Genomic DNA, 22,939 nt, shown 5'->3' with positions numbered 1-22,939 from the left:
CATGTTCTGATTATTAATAGATGTTTGCTGCTGTTTCTCCTCAATTTGAGTGGTGCCACATCAGCAAATGGAGGTCTTGAAAGCTTTACCTTATCCATATGAGTAAGGCTGATTTTACTTTGATTATGCAGCTCTTTCCCAGTCCTACTTTGAGAGCTTTCTAAGCTAAGTGACTCATCTTCCTCCTCTGTATTGGAAAATGTTTTTGGACTATTCATAAATTTGCACAGTAATGTATCAGACAGTGTTTCTCTGCTATTCATAAGGTTTTCCCTGACCAATTCTTTGAGAAGTGGATGGCCTCCTCCTTCTTCCTAGTCTGTCTCAGTCTGCAAGCTGGGCTGATATCTGTGCAACAGGTGCACCCCACTGGGTTTGAAACACCAGTGGCCTCAAGACTCAAAGCAACATGTCACCACAGTAGGACAAACCGACAGATGAGTTTGTCTCCCTTAGCTGTTGGAAACCCCTCCAACCACCTTACCTGGATCCCTGCGGCTAACTCCTTGATCTGTTCCAGTCCTCTTTGCCTTTTCTGTCCTCTCCCTGCCTTCCCAACTTGCTCCTTGTGGGGCGTGGCCTGGGTTCCCTGTCTTCACCTGGGTCCCTGTGGCTGACTCCTCAATCTGTTCTGGTCCCCTTTGCCTTTTCTGTCCTCTCCCTGCTTCCCACCTCGCTGCCTGTTCTTAGGTCCCTGAAATCCAAATGAGAATGCTATCACTTTAAAATCTAAAATGGTTGCCACTTGTAAACATTCAAAATGGCTGCTCCCTCGGTCACTTAAATATCCAAAATAGCCACTGCTTGTAAGCATTCAAAATGGCTGTGCCCTTGGTCACTTTAAATATCCACAATGGCCACCGCTTGTAAACATTCAAAATGGCTGCACCTTCAGTCACTTTAAATACCCAAAATGCCCACCGCTTGGAAACATTCAGAATGGCTGTGCCTTCTGTCACTTTAAATATCCAAAATAGCTGCCATGCGTAAACAATCAAAATGGCTGCGCCCTCTGGACAAACAAGAATGTCAGCGAAAAAAACCCAAGAAAACCTGCAATATCTGGGGATAGGGCAATAAGAGAAAAAAGGCAGAGAAGGAGAATAATGAAGAAAAAATGGGAAAAATGCAAAAAGAAAAACAAGGAATGGGATTAACCATGAGAAAAAAAGAAGAAAAAAATTTTGCAACAAGAAATAGGGAAAAGAAAAAAGCTGAAAACTATGACCTGGGAGGGGAATAACAGTGAAAAGGACAAAAGTATTAATAATAGTAGTAGTTTTAAAACAGACAAAAGCAAGCAAACTAAAAACCAGAAAAAAAGAAAGGGAAAAAAAAATTGGGGGAGGGCAGGGCAGGGCACCCAGGTTCTGTCCAAGCACACAGAGTGGGATGGAGTTCCTGTGGGCCCAGAAGGTGGATGGGGGTGGGGGATGGCCGAACCTCTGTTCACCAAGTGGGTGTGGGGCATAAGAGTAATAAGGGGAATATCACACCTTTTCAGTCGTCCAGGTCCGGAGTGTCCTTGGGGCTACTCGGATATCTTCTGGAGGCTAGAAGTCTGAATTCCAGGCACTGGCCCTTGGGAGGTTTCTCTCTCCACGTGGGCTACACTTATGGAAGCTGGCAAGTCCATAAAGTCCTTTGTTGCTGTTGTTGTTGTTGTGTGCCGTTGAGTCGGCCCTGACTGATAGCGACCCCTCCTTGGGTTTCCGAGGCAGTATCACTACAGAAGTAGATTGCCCAACCTTCCTTCTGAGGAGTGGCTGGTGGGTTTGAACATCCAGCTTTCTGGTTAGCAGTTAAGTGCCTTAGGCACTATGCTACCAGAGCTCCTATAAAGTCCTTTAGTAACTCAGAAGTAGTTCTGTGGCTTGCAAGTAAGAAATGTTGTTTATAGCCTGTCACTTATAGAAGCTGACAAGTCCCAAGTTCTTGGATCAAACATCAAGCTGGAGGCTTTTCCCGACTCGTGCTCCAGCAGGGGCTGACGAGCTCAAGGTTGGCAGACAATATACTGGCTGTTGACTCCAACGAATGACAAATCCAAGATCTCCAGGCCAAGTGGTATATTGTTTGCTCATTGATAGTTGTAGTCAGCACAACAGAATCCTGATCCACAGAATAGACCACTCTTCTAGAAGTCTTTTTAAATTTTAGTTTTTTCTTTTTTTAAATTATTTTTGTTGTTGAGAATATACACAGCAAAACATACACTAATTCGAGTTTCTATATGTACAATTTAATGACACTGATTACATTCTTCCAGTTGTACAACCATTCTCACCCTCCTTTTCTGAGTTATTCCTCCACCAATAATGAATGCTAGAAGGGCCCTATTAAGCAATCCAGGAGCCCTGGTAGCATAGTGGCTAAGGCACTTGACTGTTAACCAGAAGGCTGATGGTTCAAACCCACCAGTCACTCCTCGGAAGGAGGGTTGGGCAATCTACTTCCGTAGTGATACTACCTCAGAAACCCAAGGAGGGGTCACTATGAGTCGGGTCTGACTTGGCGGCACATAACAACAACAATAATTAAGCAATCCACTGCACTGCAGATACCAATATACATAACAAAACATATGCCAACATAACAATTTTTACATGTAATATTCAGTGACATTGATTGCATTCTTCAAGTTGTGCAACTATTCTTGCTATCCTTTTCCAAATCACTTCACCATCATTAGCATAAACTCAATGTCTCCTAAGCAAAAACCCCCTCTTATCCCTCTCTCTCACCTCTGGTCTTTTGTTTTTTATATATTTGCTAATTTCATATAAGTGATATCATATAGAATTTGCCCTTTTGCAAAAAGGCTTGTTTTGCTTGACATGATGTTTCCAAGGTTCATCTATGTAGTGACATGCATTCAGTTCTCCTTATGGCTGAGTAGTTGTATTCCACTATAGGTATGTACCACATTTTGTTATCCATTCATCTGTGGATGGACATTTAGGTTGTTTCTGACTTTCGTGAAAAGTGCTGCAATGAACATCGGTATGTTGTCGTTGTTAGGTGCTGTTGAATTGGCTCTGACTCATAGAACCCTATGTACAAAGAACAAAACACTGCCCAGTTCTGTGCCCACCTCACAATCCTTGCTATACCTGAGCCCATCATTGCAGTCACTGTGTCAATCCATCACATTGAGGGCCTTCCCCTTTTTTATTGAGTTTCCACTTTACCAAGCATGATATCCTTCTCCAGGGAATGGTCCCTTCTGACAACACCACCAAAATGGGTGAAACGAAGTCTGGCCATTCTTACTTCCAAGGAGCATTCTGGCTGCACTTCTTCCAGGGTAGATTTGTTCATTCTTCTGGCAGTCCATGGTACTTTCAATATTCTTCTCCAACACCACACCTCAAGAGCATCAACTCTTCTTTGGTCTTCTTTATTCATTGTCCAGCTTTCACATGCATATGAGGCAACTGAAAATACCATGGCTTGGATTAGGTGCACTTTAGTCTTCAAAGAGACATCTTTGCTTTTCAGCACTTGAAAGAGGTCATTTGTAGCAGATTTGCCCAGTGTATTACATGATTTCTCGACTGCTGCTTCCATGGGTGTTGATTGTGGATCCACGTAATATGACATCTTTGACAACTTCATTCTTTTCTCCATTTATTGTGATGCTGCTTATTGGTCCAATTATGAGGATTTTCATTTTCTTTCTATTGAGGTGCAACCCATACTGCAGACTGTATATTGGTATACAGGTTTCTATTTGTGTTCCTGCCTTCATTTCCTCTGTGTATATACCTAGGATTAAGATTGCTAGGTCATATGGTAGTTCTATGTTCAACTTTTTGAGAAACAACCAAACTGTTTTCTACAGTGGCTGTACCCTTTTACATTCTCACCAGCAAATGATGAGGGTTCCAGTCTCGCCACAACCTTGCCAATTTGTTGTTTTATGGTGTTTTGATCATTCCCATTCTAATAGGGATGAAGTGGCAACTCATTGTGATTCATCATTCCTCAGTGTTCCTGCTGGGCTTTTATTTTGCCCAGACTGACTGGCACTACACCAGGGCAGGCTCTGTGGTAAACCCTTATATGCATAAACCTCACAGGGCTCGGTCTGAAAGCAACATTTCTTGTTCAATTTCTGTCAGTGATCAGATCAGTTTTCTCACAAAACCAGCTACAGCTAATGGGCTGCCCATGTGTGTCAAATTGTATTGTCTTAGTGAGTGAGATAAACTCCCAGGAGTCCTCCCACCATAAGGTGCTCCCCACATTTTAGAAGGTGATCAAAGAATCCTGGGATTAAAGCCGGGTTCGAGGGCTAAAGCCCTCTGGGGGCAGAACAGGCCTGTGTGCAGCTTTGATCAGCAGTGACTCCAGTAGGAAGAGAAAAAGCTCAAACCTAATTTTGCACAGAATCCTTTCTGGAGCTGGAAGTGGGGGTGAGGAGAAGAAAGACACTGAAGATTTACCCAAATGTGGCCTCTGCTGCTATACCTCACTTAACCATTAATTACTGAATATCTACAGTGCAGTGTTTCTATTGTAACGGGGTCATTATGAGTCACAGCTGACTAGACAGCACCTAACAACAACACTCTGTGCCAGGCTGGTAAAGGGTCATAGCTTAGCTTCATGTGGTTGAGCAGAAATATGAACTGAACCCAAAGTCTTTTCTTAGTAAGTCTGCCTCCAAAGGTGGGCCTTTTTGCAAATTCATCTGCCTGGAAGGAACACTGGTTTTCTAATTGGCAAAACGGGGATGTATGTGCTAGCAGAGGCCCTGGCAAGGGATATTCAAAACCAAACCCAATCCACTGCCATTAAGTTGATTCCAACTCATAGAGAACCTATAGGACAGAGTAGAACTGCCCCATAGGGTTTCCATGGCTGTAAATCTTTATAGAAGAAGACTGCCTCATCTTTCTTCCACAGATAGGCTGGTGGGTTTGAACCTCCAACCTTTTGATTGGTAGCCAAATGCTTTAATCACAATACCACTAGGGCTCCTGCAGTGGATATTAACCAAAAAACCTAAACCCACTGCAACAGAGTTTATTTCAATTCATAATGTCCCCTACTGGGTTTCTGAGGCAGTAAATCTCTACAGGGAGCTCTGGTAGTGCAGTGCCTAAGGCACGTGACTGCTAACCAGAAGGCTGGTGGTTCAAACTCACCAGCCACTCATTGGAAGGAAGGTTGGGCAATTTACTTCCATAGGATACCGCCTCGGAAACCCATGGAGGGGTTGCTATGACTCGGGTCCGACTCGATGGCACTTAAGAACAACAGTAAATCTCTACAGAAGTAGATTACCCAGTATTGCTTCCACAGAGTGGCTGGTGGGTTTGAACCAGCAACCTTCTGGTTAGCAGTCAGATGCCTTAGGCATTGTGCTACCAGAGCAGGGGATGTTATAATGGGCAAAAATATATATGTAAAGTTCTTGTTTGCTGAAAGTTCACATCCAAAAGGACAGACCAAAAATGATTCCTGCTCTGAAGAAAAACCAAGCAAATGGAGATAATGGGGGCACCATTTTTTATTTTAGATCAGCTGAGCAGGGAAAGTTTCTCTAAGTCAAGACATTTAATCAGGTTCCTGAGTGAAGGGAGGGAAGTAGTCATGCAAATGTGTCAAGGAAAAGAGTTCTAGGCATTTGCATCACTAGGGCTGGTGTCACCCAGTGCAGTAACCCATGGCATCACTCTCCACAATGCTTCAAAAAGTAAATTAGCATAGAATTTTAGCCTTGTAGGTATATTGATATGTGTAACTTGGGCTTATGAAAAATGTTCTTGTTGTTATAACTAGCTACAGGGATATTCCTGAAACACTGAACAAAAATTTTATAGAAGTTATTTTGGTGACTTTAAGACCATGAAAGGATAAGCAACTTGGTGTGTTTGAGTAATATAGCAAGGAGGTTAGTGTAACTAGAAGGGAGAAGAGGGTAAAAGCTAGAAGTAGGGTCACATGGTGTAGGACCTCATGAACTGTGGTAAGGATTCTCATAGATTATTCTAATGAGAGGGAAAGCCACAGCTGAGTTCTCAGGAGCAAAGTGGGCCTTATGCTTGTAAAAGGATCACTCTTGCTGCTATGTGTCCCACCTTGTGCTTGATGCTGTGGAAAAACAAAATAATTTTGCAACATTGTCTTTCCCTCTAGGAATCTCCACTCTTGCAAGGATAGGATGAAAATTCAACTACATTAACACTGTGTATGAACCTCAGTATAAAAGACATAGGACGAGGATCTTAGGTATAAAAGAGTGTGCAGTCTTGTTGTTGTTGTTAGTTTGCTGTCGAGTTGTCTTCAACTCACAGCGATCCTATGCTCAGCAGAATGAAACACTGCCTGGTCTTGTGCCAGCCTCACAATCCTTGCTATACCTAAGCCCATCATTGCAGCCACTATGTCTATCCATCTCACTGAGGGTCTTCCCCTTCTTCATTGACCCCCCACTTTACCAAGCATGATATCCTTCTCCAGGGAATGGTCCCTTCTGACAACATGACCAAAGTAGGTGAGACAAAGTCTGGCCATTCTTGTTTCCAAGGAGCATTCCAGCTACACTTCTTCCAGGGCAGATTTGTTAGTCCTTTTAGCAGACCATGGTACTCTTAGCATTCTTCTCCACACCAAAACTCAAAAGCATGAACTCTTCTTCAGTCTTCCTTATTCATTTTCCAGCTCTCACATGCATAAGAGGCAATTGAAAACACCATGGCTTGGGTTAGGCGCACATTAGGAAACTCTGGTGGCACAGTGCCTAAGGCACTTGACTGCTAACCAGAAGTTTGGTGGTTCAAACCTACCAGCCACTCCTTGGAAGGAAGATTGGGCGATCTACTTCCATAGTAATACAACCTTGGAAACCCAAGGAGGGATAGCTATGAGTTGGAGATGACTCCATGGCACATAACAACAAGTCTTCAGGGAGACATCTTTTCTCTTCACCACTTGAAACAGGTCTTTTGCAGCAGATTCACCCAATGCAATACATCGTCTGATGTCTTGACTGCTGCTTCCATTGGTGTTGATTGTAGAACCAAGTAGTATGAAATCTTTGACAACTTCAATCTTTTCTCCATCCACGGTTAAGCTGTTTATTGCACCAGTTGTGAGGATTTTTTTTTTCTTTATATTGAGGTGTAATCCATACTGCAGACTGTAGTCTTTAATCTTCATCAGTAAGTGCTTCAAATCATCCTCACTTTCATCAAGCAAAGTTGTGTCATCTGCATATCTCAGGTTGTTAATGAGTCTTCCTTCAATCCATATTCTTCTTCATATAATCCAGCTTCTTGGATTATTTGCTCAGCATACAAGCTGAATAAGTATGGTGAAAGGATACAACTTTGACACACTCTCTTCTTGATTTTGACCCATGCAGTATCCCCTTGTTCTGTTTGAACAACAGCCTCCTGATTTGTGTACAGGTTCCTCATGAGTACAATCAAGTGTTCTGGAATTCCCATTCTTCTCAATGTTATCCACAATTTGTTATTAGTCACAAAATTGAATGCTTTTGCACAGTCAATAAAATATAAGTAAACATCTTTCTGGTATTCTTTGCTTTCAGCTAAGATCCATCTGACATCAGCAATGATATCACTCATTCCACATCTTCCTCTTAATCTAGTTTGCATTTCTGGAAGCTCTCTGTCAATATACTCCTGCAACCATTTTTGAATTATCTTCAGTAAGATTTTACTTGCATGTGATATTAATGATATTGTTTGGTAATTTCAACATTCTATGGGATCACCTTTCTTTGGAATGGGTACAGATATGAATCTCTTCCAGTCAGTTGGCCAGGTAGCTGTCTTCCAAATCTCTTGGCATAGCCAAGTGAGTGCCTCCAGTGTGGCACCCATTTGTTGAAACATCTCAATGAGTATTCTGTCCATTCCTGGAGCTTTCTTCTTTGCCAATTCCTTCAGTGCAGCTTTGGCTGCTTCCTTCAATACCATTGGTTCTTGATCATGTGCTACCCCTTGAAATGGATGAACATCGACCAATTCTTTTGGTACAGTGACTCTGCGTATTCCCTCCATCTTCTTTTGATGCTTCCTGCATCATTCAATATTTTGCCCATAAAATCTTTCAATATTTCAACTCAAGGCTTAAATTTTTTCCTCAGTTCTTTCAGCTTGAGAATGCTAACCCTAAAAGGTAAGCATTACCATGACAGAAATTGAAAGAAAAACAGCAGCTCCCTGAGGAGGAGTCTTGGAGGACTTCTTGGAAGAAGTGGAAATTCAGATGGGCATGGAAAAATGAACAAGATTCCCACCAACAGAGATGAGGAAGAACTGAGGGAAACTTTATGGTCAACAGCACATTGAAGGAAAAGAAGAAGCCAGCAACTATGCTGAGTGAAGCACAGGGTGTGAGTAGGGAAAAGAGGAAAAGAAGCTTTGAACAGCCTTAGCAAGTCAGTCCCAGGAGTGTGGCCTCTACAGTCAAGGTGATAGAAGCCTTGAAGGTTTTGAGTAGACATCAAGATCTGAGCTGTGATTTCAGAAAACTGAACCTTTATGCTCAGCCTGGACCTGGAGGAATTAGAAGGCAGGAGTGATAAGCACATGGGACCAGGGCTGGCGAATCGGTAGACACAGGGTCAGTGGTTGATTGGGAGAAGCAGAGAATCAAGAGGACACATAAGGGGTGGAGTGGGCAGAGAGTAAGGCAACGAAGAGGGCGCCACATCCCTCTGCACCAAAGAAGCAATTAAGTGAGGAGCATTGATCACCCCAGGAGGGGCCACAGGCACCATCATCTGGCTTCAGGCCTTCTGCAGAGCCCCGGCGGTTGGACTCCTTCAGAGTCTTCACCCCATTCCCTAGTCTAATGAGTAAGATTACGTTTTAATATGACAACTCCCAGAGGTTAGGGTCTGAGTCTGTTTTCATTTCATGCTGGTGCCCCCAAGTGTCTGGCATACAGCCTTGTTGTTACATGCCGACTCATAGCGACCCCTCCTTGGGTTTCCGAGGCGGTATCACCACGGAAATAGATTGCCCAAACTTCCTTCGGAGGAGTGGCTGGTGCGTTGGAACCTTTAGTCTTCTGGTTAGCAGCCAAGTAGGGTTTGCTCACTGTTGGAGATAGAAGTGGACAAGAGGATTTGGGGAAAGCCTTCTTGCGCTGAGCGCCTAGAAGAACACGTGGGACTGGTAGGGATTTCAATTCCGTGGAGGCTGGACTTGTGTGAGTAAAGGTTCTAGGGTGGCTCTGGTCACCTCCCCATAGATTTTCAGGGACAACAGACAGGTGGCAGGCTGGCTTCGTACTCTACAGAGGGCATTCACACCTAATGTCAGGGCCTGGAGCGGAATAAAGACTGGGCCCTCCTGCAGAATAGTGCAGCTGTGGCCCCATTTCACGGGTGGGAACACCGAATCCCCTGGGGTCAGAGTAAGTCCGCAAGTTATCGAAACCGAGCCAAGGAGATGTGGAAAGCGACAGCCCCGGGGGCTGCAGGCGCAGAGCATCCAGCTGGGTTCTAGCAGTATTTGCACATCACCAAGGAGCTCGCAAATTCTCTGCTGGATGTCAGAGCAGAGGTTTCAAGTCCGGGCGCTGGGGTCCCAGGGCAAGACCTAGCGCACGAAGACGCACCCTGTCCGCAAGTGCCCAGTCCACGCCAGTTTGCGCCCAACTCTTCAACTCCGGGACTTTCGCTAAGCTCCTAAGGGTGGGGGAGCAGCCGAGGAGAGGGCCGCACCATCGCGGCCGGAGAGGGGATAGCGGACCAGTTTCGAATTCTGTCACGCTAGGTCCGACCAGGACGCGCCGTGAGAAGGCTGGCCGACGGTCAACTGTGTGCGGTGACCGCCTTGGAGGAGGGTGGCCCTGGTTCACGGCGCAGCGGGGCGCGAAGCCAGCGCTGGCGGCGGCAGCAATCCCCCCGCGACAGCAGCGCGTTGGCGGCGCCCGGCTCCCCGGCCGGCGAGCGGCGGAAGTGCCGCGGAGTTGGAGCGGGGCCGGCGCCGCGGCCGCTTCTTCTCGTATAGCTGCTGCCGCCGCGGGGCGGACGGGTGGACGCGGGGAGCTTGGGGCGGCGCAGCGGGGCCGGCGGGGCGCTGTGGGGCTGACCGGCCCCGATGAGGCGGAAGGAGAAGCGGCTTCTGCAGGCGGTGGCGCTGGTGCTGGCGGCCCTGGTCCTCCTGCCCAACGTGGGGCTCTGGGCGCTGTACCGCGAGCGGCAGCCCGACGGCACCCCTGGGGGAGCAGGGGCGGCAGTGGCCCCGGCGGCCGGACAGGTGAGTCCTTCAGTTCCCATGGAAACCCGCGGGGTTGGTAACACTTCTCCAAATTCACCTTTCGCCTGCGGTTCCTTTCTGTGTCTGCCTGTTCAGAGTCAGCGCCTGAGACTCCTCTGCTCTTCCCTTTTCCAGATGGGAAAATAGAGGCGCCAAGAACGGGAATTTATTTATGCGAGGCCACACGCCAGGCAGAGACCGGAACCAGAACCCAGAACTAGTTTTGGTGCCCACTACAGAGCTCTTTCTCTTACTATGCGTTGCCATCCTCCTTTCTGTCCCTATTTGGTATCCCCGCACTTCTTCCTTCATCTCTCTGTTGGTTGCTCCCTGTATCCCTAGGATGTCTCCTTCTGCCGATAGGAATGGAGATGGCGGTCCTTCTAGTTGGTGTCCAAGTCCTCTGTGCGCGCCCTCCGCCCCCCTGCCATACACACACCTGCTTGATCCAGGTGGTCTCTACTTAGGTCAGCCACTTTTCTGGCTTTCCACCAGCTGAATGAGACACCTGGGTCCTCTTTTCACCATTTGCTTTCTCCCCAGCCTTATTCCTCTGAAACTCCTGCCCATTCCTTGGAAGGATGCAAAGATCGTGCTCACCTTGGATCTTCAGGCCCCTAGGGTTGGGGAAGGGAGTTGAGCTCCCAGTCCTTGAGGAGCTTGCTGCCTTTGACCTTCTGGGAGTCCAGAAGTTGGAGGCCCTAGTGGAGGGACCCGAAAATTTCCCAGAGGCTATTAGTGCAGGGTTCCCTGAGGTTGAAACACCAGATCCCTTCCTTAACCCTTTTCCAAGTACCCATGACCCCTTCTGAACTTGTCCAGTCTGATTAGGTGTGATATTCTTGCAGCCAAGACTGAGACCTTAATTGTTTCTGCCTCCTCTGAACTCATCCATGTGTGGTTTTTGTGTGCATGCAATTTAAACTAACAAAACTACCAGTTCCTGAGTGTACAAGCTGTGTCGAATCACTCCCACCTTCCCAGCTTCTGGCTGAGGCCTGGCACAAGGAAGGCACCAATGAGCATATGCATGCTTGCACTGTTTAATACAGTGGACAGTTCCAGGTTTTCTTATGGGATTTCCCTGGCCCCATGGGAAGTACATAATTTGTTCATCAGAGTCAGACTTATTGGCTGGCATCAAAGGAAGAGGCTGACTTTTTGAGGTTGATGACTTTCTTTTTCTCTTCTGATGTCAGGCTGCTATCTGGCACTTTGGCATCTTGAACACTGGGGGCTCTTTGTGACAGGATTACCAGTTTTGAGTGCAACTTGCTGCAACTCATCCCAGAGGGGGCCACTTGGATGCTTCTGGTAGAACTTACTGTTTGGAAATGGAAACTAAGGTCAGCAACTCCTTTCCTAAACCCTTCATTCAAACCCTGACAGCCAACTTAGACCTCTCTCTCTTAAATTCTGTATCCATGTGGAATTTTCCTTAATGAAATCTTTTTCCTCTTTATTTCTCTGTCCTCACTTTATATCACCTTCAGGGACTGGGGCTCTAGACTCAGCTCTACCCTTAACATGCTGTGTGTGCCCTTGATTATTTCCAATGTCCCTCTCTGAGCCTCCCTTTCTCCATGTGTAAAATGTGGCTATTGGTCTAGCTCCAGCACTCTGTGATACTCTTGATGAATTGATGAGGAGTGGAATGGCAGCTTCTCTTTACTTTCCTACGCAGGTCTCCCCTGTAGCATCCCTCATTGTTGGAGCTCCATACTGGACACCACCCCAGGTCAAGGGGAGTGTGTCCAGCCCAATTGCATATTCTCCTTTGGAAGAACTGTGCCCAGTTTTAAAATAGCTCCTGACATTCTGCCTCTGCCTGGAGAAAGCCTTCGTGTTTCATTTGCTGTGGAGGCCAGAAACGTCCTGATTTTCATTTTCTATAGACCCAGATGTGTTGAGAGAAGGTCAAGGTTAACTGCCAGTTTGGCCTGAGCTTTCAAAGTAAATTACTCACTTGTGCAATAGAGGATTGATGGAGGAAGGCAGTGTTTTGGGCAGAGGGCAGAGGAACAGCTGGGTGCTGCTCAGAGTCCCTGACTGAAATGGACAGACAGGCTCACCTGGGAAGGTCTAGTTCTTGTTTCTTTCTTTTCCTCTGGAATCCCATGAAGAGAAGGAGGAAAAAGTGGTGAAGGGGTTTGGTGGTGGTAGTGATGGGAGTTGCCTACTGGTTATCCTTGCTTTGCTGGTTATTCTCTTTGCTTCCTGAGAGCAGCAGAATGGAGTTATTTTCCCAGTAAGCTCTTCTAGGTACTATAGGATTCAGCATTCATCTGCTGCCTTTCAGGAGCACTCTGCCAAATTCCCACACAGCCCCTTTTTGTTTTGCTTTCCTACAGATACAAAGCACTGGGCTTTGCCCTCGGTTCCTTGTGTGAATGTCAGCTGGCTTTGAGGGAAGAGGCTGACTTCTCTGAGAGGTGGTGTTCCATCCCTCATCCTAATGTACCAAAATGTGTATGTGACACATCAGGCTGTTATCTGGAAAATCTGGCATCTTAAGCACACAGAGCTGCTTTCGACAGGGCTGACCAGTTCTGTGCTTAGCCTGTCACCCTTGTAATTGTTGAAAATCATCCTAGAGCACTTTGGGGATCTTTCTGGTAAAAATAATTGCAGAGTCTCTAGGAGAAAGTCCAGCAGGACTTTATCCAAATAAAAAATGTACTTACTCCTTGAGGGTTTGAGAGAAGTTTCTTTGAGGGTAACATACCCATTGTTTGAGCAGTCCTCTAACGCCTTGATTTCTCCACTGGATTGAAGAAAAAAGAGTTTCAATTTAAGAATGTTTGTCATTGCTAGGTAGGTCTACATAATTGTCAGGCTAGCTCATCCTGGGTATACCTCTAGAGCTTGGGAGGGGAGCTGATTTATAAAGGACACATATTGTTTCTAGGATTTCAGCAGCATCTGGCCAGACAGCTGACTTCTCTGAAAGCTGCAAAATTAAGCAAGAAAATCCAGTCTTGAAGCCATCTTCATTTTAATTTGGAGGTCCCTCTCATTCCTAGCCCCAGTGTGCTTAACTTGGTTTAATTCCATAGTCTGTTTCATATTCCAGGCTTGGGAATTGATTATTAGGAACCTTTGTTAGAAAATGCAATTCAGTCCTTCCCCATCTCTGAGCCATAATCTCTTGTGAGAAATGACTTCATTGGATAATAGCGTCCACAGAATAGAAATTGGTGGGATAATGGAATACCAATGACTTTAATTTTCAAGTATTAGAAGTTTTTCTCATTGTGTCAGAACTGAACTTTATTCTTAAAACATCCAGAAATCAATACTCCCCCCACCTTTTTTTTTTTTTTTTTTTTAATCTTCCTGGTGGCAGAGCCTTGCCCATCGGAAAATTAAGTACCACAGAAATGTAGCCTTGGAATGATTTCTTTTCCACAGACGGGCTGGAAACCTTTAGATTGCTAATCATTTCTCTGTCCCTATGCCCAGGTGAAATCTGATGCCACTGGAGAAGGCTGTTGGTTTGCCAGAGCAAATCTGGCTCCATGCATTCTTCCTCTCATCTTGTACTTGCTGTCTTCCAAGGAACCCGCCAGAGAGGAGGCTTGGGAACAGAAGGCCTGGGTTCTAGTCCTTTCTCTGCTCTAAACTTAACTGTGTGACCTCAGGAAAGTGGTTTAACCTCTCTGGACCTTGGCTTCCTCATCTGTGAAGTGAGGGCTTAGATTCAGAAGGGGAAATTCAAATGTGTGTTAGATTTATGCTTCCCCTTCCTAGGCTCAAACCAAACCAAACCAAACCTGTTGCTGTGTAGTTAATTCCAACTCAGTAGTGATCCTATAGGACAGAGTGGACTACCCCATAGGGTTTCCAAGGTGGAAGCAGACTGCCCCATCTTTCTCTGTGGAGCAGCTGGTAGGTTCGAACTGCTAACTATAGAGCAGCAATTGATCTTTTTCCCATTAAGCCCAGGCTTGCCCTCAGACTCTTTCTCAAAGGTGCTTCTCAAGTGGAGCTAATGACATGTTGAAACTAAATTGCAGTGTAGGAAATAGATACTTTGTTAGGGCTTTTCCATCCTGGAGTTCTATGAGTTTGCTAACCACATTTTGGAAGGGCCTGTATAATGAGAGTGTATTTAAACAGACCTCCTTATTTAACTGATGATGAGGCCACAACTTAGGAACATATTTGTACTGTAATGCTTTCTCCAGGAGCTCTGGTAGCATAGTGGCTAAAGCACTTGACTGCTAACCAGAAGACTGGCGGTTCAAACCCACCAGCCACTCCTCGGAAGGAAGGTTGGGCAATCCTACTTCCATAGTGATACTGCCTCGGAAACCCAAGGAGGGGTCACTATGAGTCGGGGTCGACTCGACGGCACATAACAACAACAAACAACAACAATGCTTTCTCCAAGGCTGTGGTCTAAGGATGTTCTTTTGACTCCACTAACATGTTAACATATAATGTAAACAGAAATGAAAAAGCAAAGGCCCATTTAAAAGATAACCATCTAGTTTGCTAATTGTACCTTGTTCACAGTCAGTTTTTACACAGAGATGCCATCAGGAGCTCATCACTGTACAGAAAACATCCAAAGGCAAACTTGGCAGTCAGAAGTATGTCCTGTGGCAGCTAAATGCTCCTGATGCCATTTGCTATGGGTTCTGTATTTTATGTATACCTGTCCTTCTGCGACTCATATATGATTCAGAGCAGGCAAGGGAAGGACTTCAAGAGTCTTACTCCTTCAAAGAACCACCATCTTCATGCCCAATAGTGTGAGGAAAGGGGTAGCTTACATATGTCTGATGGCCTGAGTTCCTGTGGCCAACGAGTACATTGTGCCCGCCTCCCCTTGAAATATTTTGAGATAGACACATCTTCTTTGAGCACGTAGCATAATACATGGCACCGAAAAGGGAGACAGGATGTGTTTGCTGAACAATGGATATATGTCAGAGCAGTAAAGTGGGCATCAGAAATCATCTTGTTCAACCTCCTGATTTTGTAGGTGGAGAAACTAAACCCAAAGGAGGGGAAGTCAAATAAGTTCTCACAGCAAGGAATGCAGACCACAATCCAGTTCTTCTCCCACTCTTACCATATTTCACCAAGAAGATTTTCCCCCACATACTAATACCCTTCAAACCAAAAAACCCAAACTCACTGCCATCAAGTTGATTCTGACTTATGGTGACCCTCACTGGGTTTCTGAGATGGTAGATCTTTATGGAAGTAAATTGCCCCATCTTCCTACTGCAGAGTGGTTGGTGGATTTGAACCACCAGCCTTCCAGTTAGCAGTCAGATGCCTTAGGTACTGAGCCACCAGAGCTCCTCACTAATGCCCTTACTCCTCACTTATTAACATGGTTAGGTTCCAAAGAGCCGGTTGTTATGTGAAAATGGAGGGTGATTACTTCATTACATAGCTGACTAATTACATCATTACATAACTGCCATATTTCATCATTACATAACTGCCAAACCATTGAGAATCATGGTCCAGCCAAATTGACAAATAACCTTAACTATCACAGCTCACACCTTAGCATTCATTACTGCCAAATGTACACTGTAAATGCACAAAATAGTAGATTTTTTACTATTGTTGTAGAGGCAAAATGTTGTATAGTGTGATAGTTGAGAAGTGAAGAGTGTTTATTCGTTTTCTACCATTATTTCCCACATGATCCAAGATTATCACCCGCAAGTTTTGGAGATCAGTACTTAATGAGACCAATTATTTGCTGAAATCTCTGTGGTTTTTTTTGTAGATCCATTTTTGTAAATTTTCTTCCCAAAGTCTTAAAGATTTTGAACAAGTAAAATGAGTTAAATTTTTAGGCAGCAAAGGGGGCTCAGTTGAAGAATAGAGGAATTAAATGAATGAGAGATGGCAAGATACATCTGATCTGCATTCCACCCTGTGAGAACTAGTTTAATTAACTTCCCATCTTCTGGGCCACAGTTTCTTTACCTACAAAATTAGGAGGTAGGACAGGATGATTTCTGATGCTTCCTTACCATCATGGACAGTGGTAATGGTGCCAAATAATAACACCAAGCACATGGCAGAATGAGGGATATCACTGCTGTTGTCAGATGGATCTTGGCTATAAACAGAGCATACAGAAAGATATTTACCTGTGTTTTATTGACTATGCAGAGGCTCAATACAGAAAGATATTTACCTGTGTTTTATTGACTATGCAGAGGCTCAACTGTATACATCATAACAAATTATGGATAACATTTCAAAGAATGGAAATTCCAGGATACTTAGTTGTGCTCATGTGCAACCTATACGTAGACGAAGAGGCAGTTCCAACAAAACAAGGGGATAGTGCATGGTTTAAAATCAGGAAAAGTGCATTAGGATTGTATCCTTTCACCATACTTATTCAGTCTGCATGCTGAGAAAATAATCCAAGAAATTGGACTATATGAAGAAGAATACAGCATTAGGGTTGGAGAAAAACTCACAACCTGGTGATATGCAGATGACATAACCTTGCTTGCTGAAAGTGAAGAGGACTTTAAGTACTTATGGATGAAATCAGTCAAGAAATCAAACAATATATTGCATTGGACAGGTCTGCTGTAAAAGACCTCTTTAAAGAATTATAAAGCAGATGTTACTTTGGGGACTAAGGTATGCCTGACTCAAGCCATCATATTTTCAGTCTCTTTATATGCATGCAAAAGATGAGCAGTGAAGAATAAGAAGGACTGAAGAAGAATTGATGCATTTGAATTATGATCTTGGCAAAATGGATTGGTAGAAGAACAAACAAGTCCCCTTGGAACAAGTACAGCTAGAATGCTCCTTAGAAGTGGGAATGGTGAGACTTCCTCTCATGTGCTTTGGACATGTTATTAGGAGGGACCAGTCCCTGGAGAAGGACATCATGCTTGGTAAAGTAGAGGTCAGTGAAAAAGAGGACCCTCAACGAGATGGACTGACAGTGATTACAAGCATAGCATACAGTGGGTTCAGGAATAGTAAGGATGGCACAAGTCTGGACCGTGTTTCATTCTATTGTATATAGAGTTGCTATGAGTCAGGACCAACCTGATGGCACCCAACAACAATGACAATGACAGAGCCAATCTGAACCTAAGAGCCACCTCAAATTCTCTTCCAGTTGCAGGTGACAGAATGAATTAAACCATGTGAGCTGAAATGAATAAGGGGATGTATTTGCTTTTGTGACTGTGTTTGGCTTCAGGTATGGTATGATCTAGAAGTTCATGGTGTCATCAGGACCCTGGCTCCCTTTTTCTGGACTTCTCAGTTTTGACATTCTCTGTATGTTGGTTTTGTCCTAGGCTGAGCCTCCCATGGTAGCAAAATATGCCTACAGCTCTTCCAGAACTTAAATCCACATCCATATCCTAGAGGAGAAAGTGTCTCTTCCAGCAGCTTCATAGAAGAGGGGAAACTTTTTTCCTGTTATCTCTAGCAAGATCCCCTTAGGTTTTACTGATCTGATTTGGGTCTAATTTGCACCCTGATCTATTCACAGTTGCTAGGAGGATGAGCTGTGCCAATTGACTTAACCCACCCTGGAGCTAGGGGTGAAGTCACCCCATTCAAATCACAGGAATAGCAGTTCTCCAGAGGAAAATCTGGGTGCTGTTACGGGGAGGAGGGAAATGCAATCTAGGGAAAAGACCAACAAATTTCCATTCCCAAATCCTGTTGACATTGTCCCAGGCTGTCCCTACCCAGGATCAGACTTGGTCCTTGCAGTGAAATCTTTATGCCATCCTAAGACTCACAGAAAGAGCACTAGGCCTGCAGTCTGGAGGTCTATGTTCTCATTCCAACTCTACTACCCCTTGGCTGAGTGTGATTAGCTGTGGGCCTCAGTTTCCTCCTGGGCAAAACTTGGGTGCCATTGCTTGCCAGCATACAGGAAAGGGTTGCTATTAGGGGCAGTTGAAAGCTGTCTGTAATCACTTCTGCTGGCAGCCTTCCTTTCCCCACAACAGATGCCCTGAGAGCTGAGTTACAATTCCCTCCTGCCCCCCCGCCCATGTTAAAAATCAAGTCATTGGAAATTTCTCTCAAGCTGAAAAAGAACTTCTGTGTCTTCAGCTTTGACTGGTTTTTCTGCATGGCCCTTTAACTGGTGGAGGCGGAGTGTTCATACTTTCAAAGCTAGAGGAAGCTAAACAATTCCTCTTGCTGTTGTGGGTGGGTGTGTATTTATGAGTGTGTAGCTTTCCCTCCATGTGTCTCTTCTCCTCTTATGTTTGAATGGTTCCTGTTTGCTGCCCTCTGCTGAGAGCAGGTAGGAGAGTGAAGAGAAAAAAGCAGGCCCAGTTTTTTCCTTCCCTTTGGTTTTGAAAGAATCATGAGCTTCAAATACTGGAGTTTCTTCATATTTTTCAGGTGATGAAAGCTGCAGCATAAAATGATTCTAACAAGAAGAATGATGAAGATGGCAATGATAATAAATGTTGTTGTTGTTGTTGTTAAGTGCCGTCACGTCGTTTCCAACTCATAGCGACCCCATGCACAGCAGAATGAAACACTGCCCGATCCCGTGCCAGCCCCACAATCCCTGCTATACTTGAGCCCATCATCGCAGCCACCGTGTCAATCCATCTCGTTGAAGGCCTCCCTCTCTTTCGTCGACCCTCCACCCTACCAAGCATGACATCTTTCTCCAGGGAGAAAGGTCCCTTCTGACAACATGACCAAAATAGGTGAGACGAAGTCTAGCCATTCTTGCTTCCAAGGAGCATTCTGGCTGTACTTCCTCCAGGACAGATCTGTTAGTTCTTTTTGCAGTCCATGGGACTTTCAGCATTCTTCGCCAGCACCACAACTCAAAAGCATCAACTGTTCTTTGGTCTTCCTTATTCATTGTCCAGCTCTCACATGCATACGAGGCGATTGGAAATATCATGGCTTGTGTCAGGCGCACCTTAGTCCTCAGGGAGATATCCTTGCTCCTCAGCACTTGATACAGTTCCTTCGCAGTTGACTTTCCCAATGCTACACGTCGTCTGATGTCCTGACTGCTGCTCCCGTTGGCATCGATTGTAGAACCAAGCAATAAATATAATAAATAGCAGCTACTATTTATTTAGCACTTACTTTGTCAGGCATTGGGCTAATAGAACTCTTTGTATGGACATCTTGTTAAATGCTTACTATTATGGGCAGATAAGTATGAATGTGGTAACTGAGGCTCACAGAAGTACAGGTATTTGCTTGGGGCCACACAGCTGCAGTGGTGGAATTAGGAGTCTCTGACCCAGCACTTGAACTCTGAAACTCTTCTTCTACCATATCTGAGCTGGGCAAAGGATTTGTCACCCACCCCTGTCCCTCCACCCGGCTCCTGGAAAGCTGCAGTGAGAGCCCAGATGTCTGAGCAGAGGAGAGAGACCATTGCTCTAAGACTGAACTTCTTCAGCCAAAGAAGGTTCACAAAGTCATTAGGTAGTGTGTGACCTTGAAGAGGAACCTTTGCCAGTACTGCCTGCCGCCTCCTTGCTAAGGCCCCATTGGTGAAGCAATTTTCTCTCCCTCTTGGGGCAGATGTAGGGCTCTAGCTTTGGAGGTCCTGTGCCTCATTCATATCTCTGGTCTTGGTCAAGTCACTTGACCTTTCTGTACCTGGAATTCCAAATCTATATAATGGAGTAACATTAACTGTGTTGCAGGTTCCTTTGAGAGTTCAGTGAGTACAGTATGGCTAAAGCACTGAGTACATTCCTTGGTATACAGTAAGTGCTCAGTAAATGTAATAATGCAGGTGCTTGTGGGGAGTGCCTAGCTTAGAGTAGAGATTCAATTCTTTTGGCTTCCCTGGCCAGGATAGGGAGGGAGTAGCTTTACGGAGACCCTGTGAATGTCTCCTTTGAGCTGAGAGAGCAGAAGAGAAACCATAAAACCAACCTGACCTGGTTCCCAGTCCCACCTCTGCCACTCTGTAGCTCTGTGCCTGATCTCTGGACTTCTGGATTCTTATCCTAAAATGCTATTACCTGTCTGTCAGTTGGTCATACTGTGATGACTTATGTGGTGCTATGATGCTGGCAGCTATTGTTCCAGTATTTTAAATACCAGCATGCTCATCCATGGTGGACAGGTTTCAGCTTCCAGACTAAGACAGACTAGGAAGAAAGGCCTGGCTATCTCCTTCTGAATGTTAGCCAGTGAAAACCTCATGGATCACAGTAGAACATTGTCCAACTTGCTTGCCTTGGACACGTCATCAGGAGGGATCAATCACTAGAGGAGGACATCATGTTTGGTGAAGTATAGGACTAGCAAGGGCATGAGAGATCCTCAGTGAGGTGGATTGGCATAGTACCTGCAACTGTGGACCTGCACATGCTGGTGATTGTGAGGATAATGTAACATTGGGCAACATTACACTCTTGTATTTAAAGGTCACCATGAGTTGGAGTTGATGGCAGCTAACAGCAACAGTCCTAAAATGAACACAGTGATCACTACGTCATGCTGTCATGGTGTCATGGTAATGACTGAATTAAATTAAAGATGTGAAAATTGAGGTACAGAGAGGTTAAGTATCCTGACCAGGGCCACACAACTAGAAAACAATAGAAACAGGATTCCAACCCAGATGTCTAACTCCATAGAGCATAGCTATGATGCTTCCTTTTGCTGCCTGCTCTACCACTGGCCATGTGACACTGACCATATTCATTCCCTCTTCTCTGGGACATGAGGAGACCACAGCCCTCTTTGAGAAATACCAGTGGTTATGGCTGGGGGCCCCAGTGAGCCAAGTTCTTGGATTTGTTGTTGGCTCTGGGGAGCTCTCCCTTTAGCTGAATGACCCAGCAGCAGTGCCAGGCCAGGGATTATAACAGGTCTTATGTGCCATCAGGAGCCTCACTCAGGCAGCCTCCCAAGAGCCAAGTTAGCTGTGGTTGTGTGTATCTATGGGGTTCTTCCCTGTGTGTTACAAGCTCAGCCTCTGAGAGGTAGCTGGTGAGGATAGGGGCCTGGCAGGGTCTTATGGTGCAAGAGGGTTCTTAAAGGGAATAGGTTGGAAACATTGGGGGGTTGGGGTGCGCTATAAGTGAAAATTACTTCCTGCTGCTAAAATACATTGTATGTTCTCAACTGAAAACTGTTATTTTTGTGTGTTTCCTCCTGAGTATTGATTGGAGTTCGGAGTCAGCTGGTGACAGTTAAAATGTGTATGTGTGTGTGTATATATTTGTGGAATAACCACTTTCTAAATCGGACACCTAAAGTTAGCAAAAAGTTGATGGTTCTGTTCTTGGAGCCAAGGTCTGTAGTTTGGATTCCTGGTTATTTTACTGATAATAAATCTCAGTGGCTGTTTCCATCAATGGGCTCTTTGATGAGTTTATGTGACGTCTATATGTATATGTATATGTGTGTGTGTATATATATATATATATAGAGAGAGAGAGAGAGAGAGAGAGAGAGAGAGTATATATTTTTTAACTTTACATGTATCCTTGTAACAGAGGTTGCAAATTGTTGGCCTGTGGACCAGATGTAGCCCAGAGATAGTGTTTTGTGGAACTGACCCAGTGATGACCTCTATAGGTATTTTGAGTGAATTTGTTTTAAAATGTTAGCTTAGGTAAATGGCCAGTGGCTAAACACTGGAGTAGGAGCTCTGGTGGCATAGTGCTTAAGGCATTTGACTGCTAACCAGAAGACTGGCAGTTCAAACCCACCAGCCACTCCTCAGAAGGCAGATTGGGTGATCTACTTCCATAGTGATACCGCCTCGGAAACCCAAGGAGGGGTCGCTATGAGTTGGATGCAACTCGACCACAGTGAGTTTGGTTTAAACACTGGAATATTTCACATTAAAAAAAAAAAAAAGATCATTTATGGATATTTTGAAAAAACGAGAAAGTCTGGCAGCTGAGCTCAGGTTCTACTATCACAAAAAGTGATTGGATCTGGTTGGCATCTGACCTTTCAGACAGACCTGAGTTCCCCAGCTGGCCACAGCTCTTGCCACCCTTGGTAATCTCAAACCTGGCTGCTTCACCTTTTAGCATAAAAAACTGGGAAGATAAATATATAAATCTTAGGCTCTTGAATAGGAGCTCAGTGGCATAGTGCCTAAGACATTTCACTGCTAACGAGAAGGTTGGCGGTTCAAACCCACCACCCACTCTGTGGAAGGAAGCCTGGGCAATCTACTTCCATAAAGATTTACTGCCTTGGAAACCCAAAGGGGGTCGTTATGAGTCAGAATTGACTTGATGGCAATGAATTTTTTTTTTTTTTTTTTTAGTTTTAGGCTCTTAAATAAACTCACTTATTTATATCTGTATGATTAGTCTTCATCTCAGCCCAAGAATCCATTCATCTTGCTTCTTTCCGTCTCTTGATATTCTGAGTTTGAGGTCCCCCTTGTCTAGTGAAGTTCGTTCCAACTGTGCCAGGGGCTGCTGTAGGTTTGTTAGCAATGATATGAGTATAGGGTCTGCTTTGTTTCCTGCTCAGTGCTTCCTGTCATGCCAGAAGATCCCAGAACGTGCATTACTGTGAGTGGGGGAGTGTTGGGATTCTGTGAAAGGAGAGGGAAGATGTTTCCAGCAGAAACAACACATGCTGCATTCCCTTGTCTGTGGGACCCTCAAAGGCATCCAGAGGCATTTCTGGAGAAGAGATTGTATGGGGGAGTTTGGGGCTAACCTGAGTTAACTGAGTGAGGCAGTTCA

At 44.9% G+C, this 22,939-nt stretch overlaps 1 protein-coding gene across 1 annotated transcript in view; it reads left to right on the top strand.

The window, feature by feature from the left end:
* The first annotated feature begins 10,091 nt into the window (after positions 1-10,091).
* Positions 10,092-22,939, top strand: part of GALNT10 (polypeptide N-acetylgalactosaminyltransferase 10) — a 514,012-nt gene continuing 501,164 nt past the window's right edge. The window contains exon 1 of the mRNA XM_007946422.2: positions 10,092-10,250. Within this exon, the coding sequence (XP_007944613.1) occupies positions 10,092-10,250 (159 nt within the window). The remainder of the gene's footprint in view (positions 10,251-22,939) is intronic.

This window comes from Orycteropus afer, unplaced genomic scaffold (assembly GCF_000298275.1).
Source record: "Orycteropus afer afer isolate SDZICR_OR568_19922 unplaced genomic scaffold, OryAfe1.0 scaffold00160, whole genome shotgun sequence".
NCBI classification, from domain to species: domain Eukaryota; kingdom Metazoa; phylum Chordata; class Mammalia; order Tubulidentata; family Orycteropodidae; genus Orycteropus; species Orycteropus afer.
Note: the sequence above shows the minus strand (reverse complement) of the source record. Positions and strands in the feature narration are given on the sequence as shown.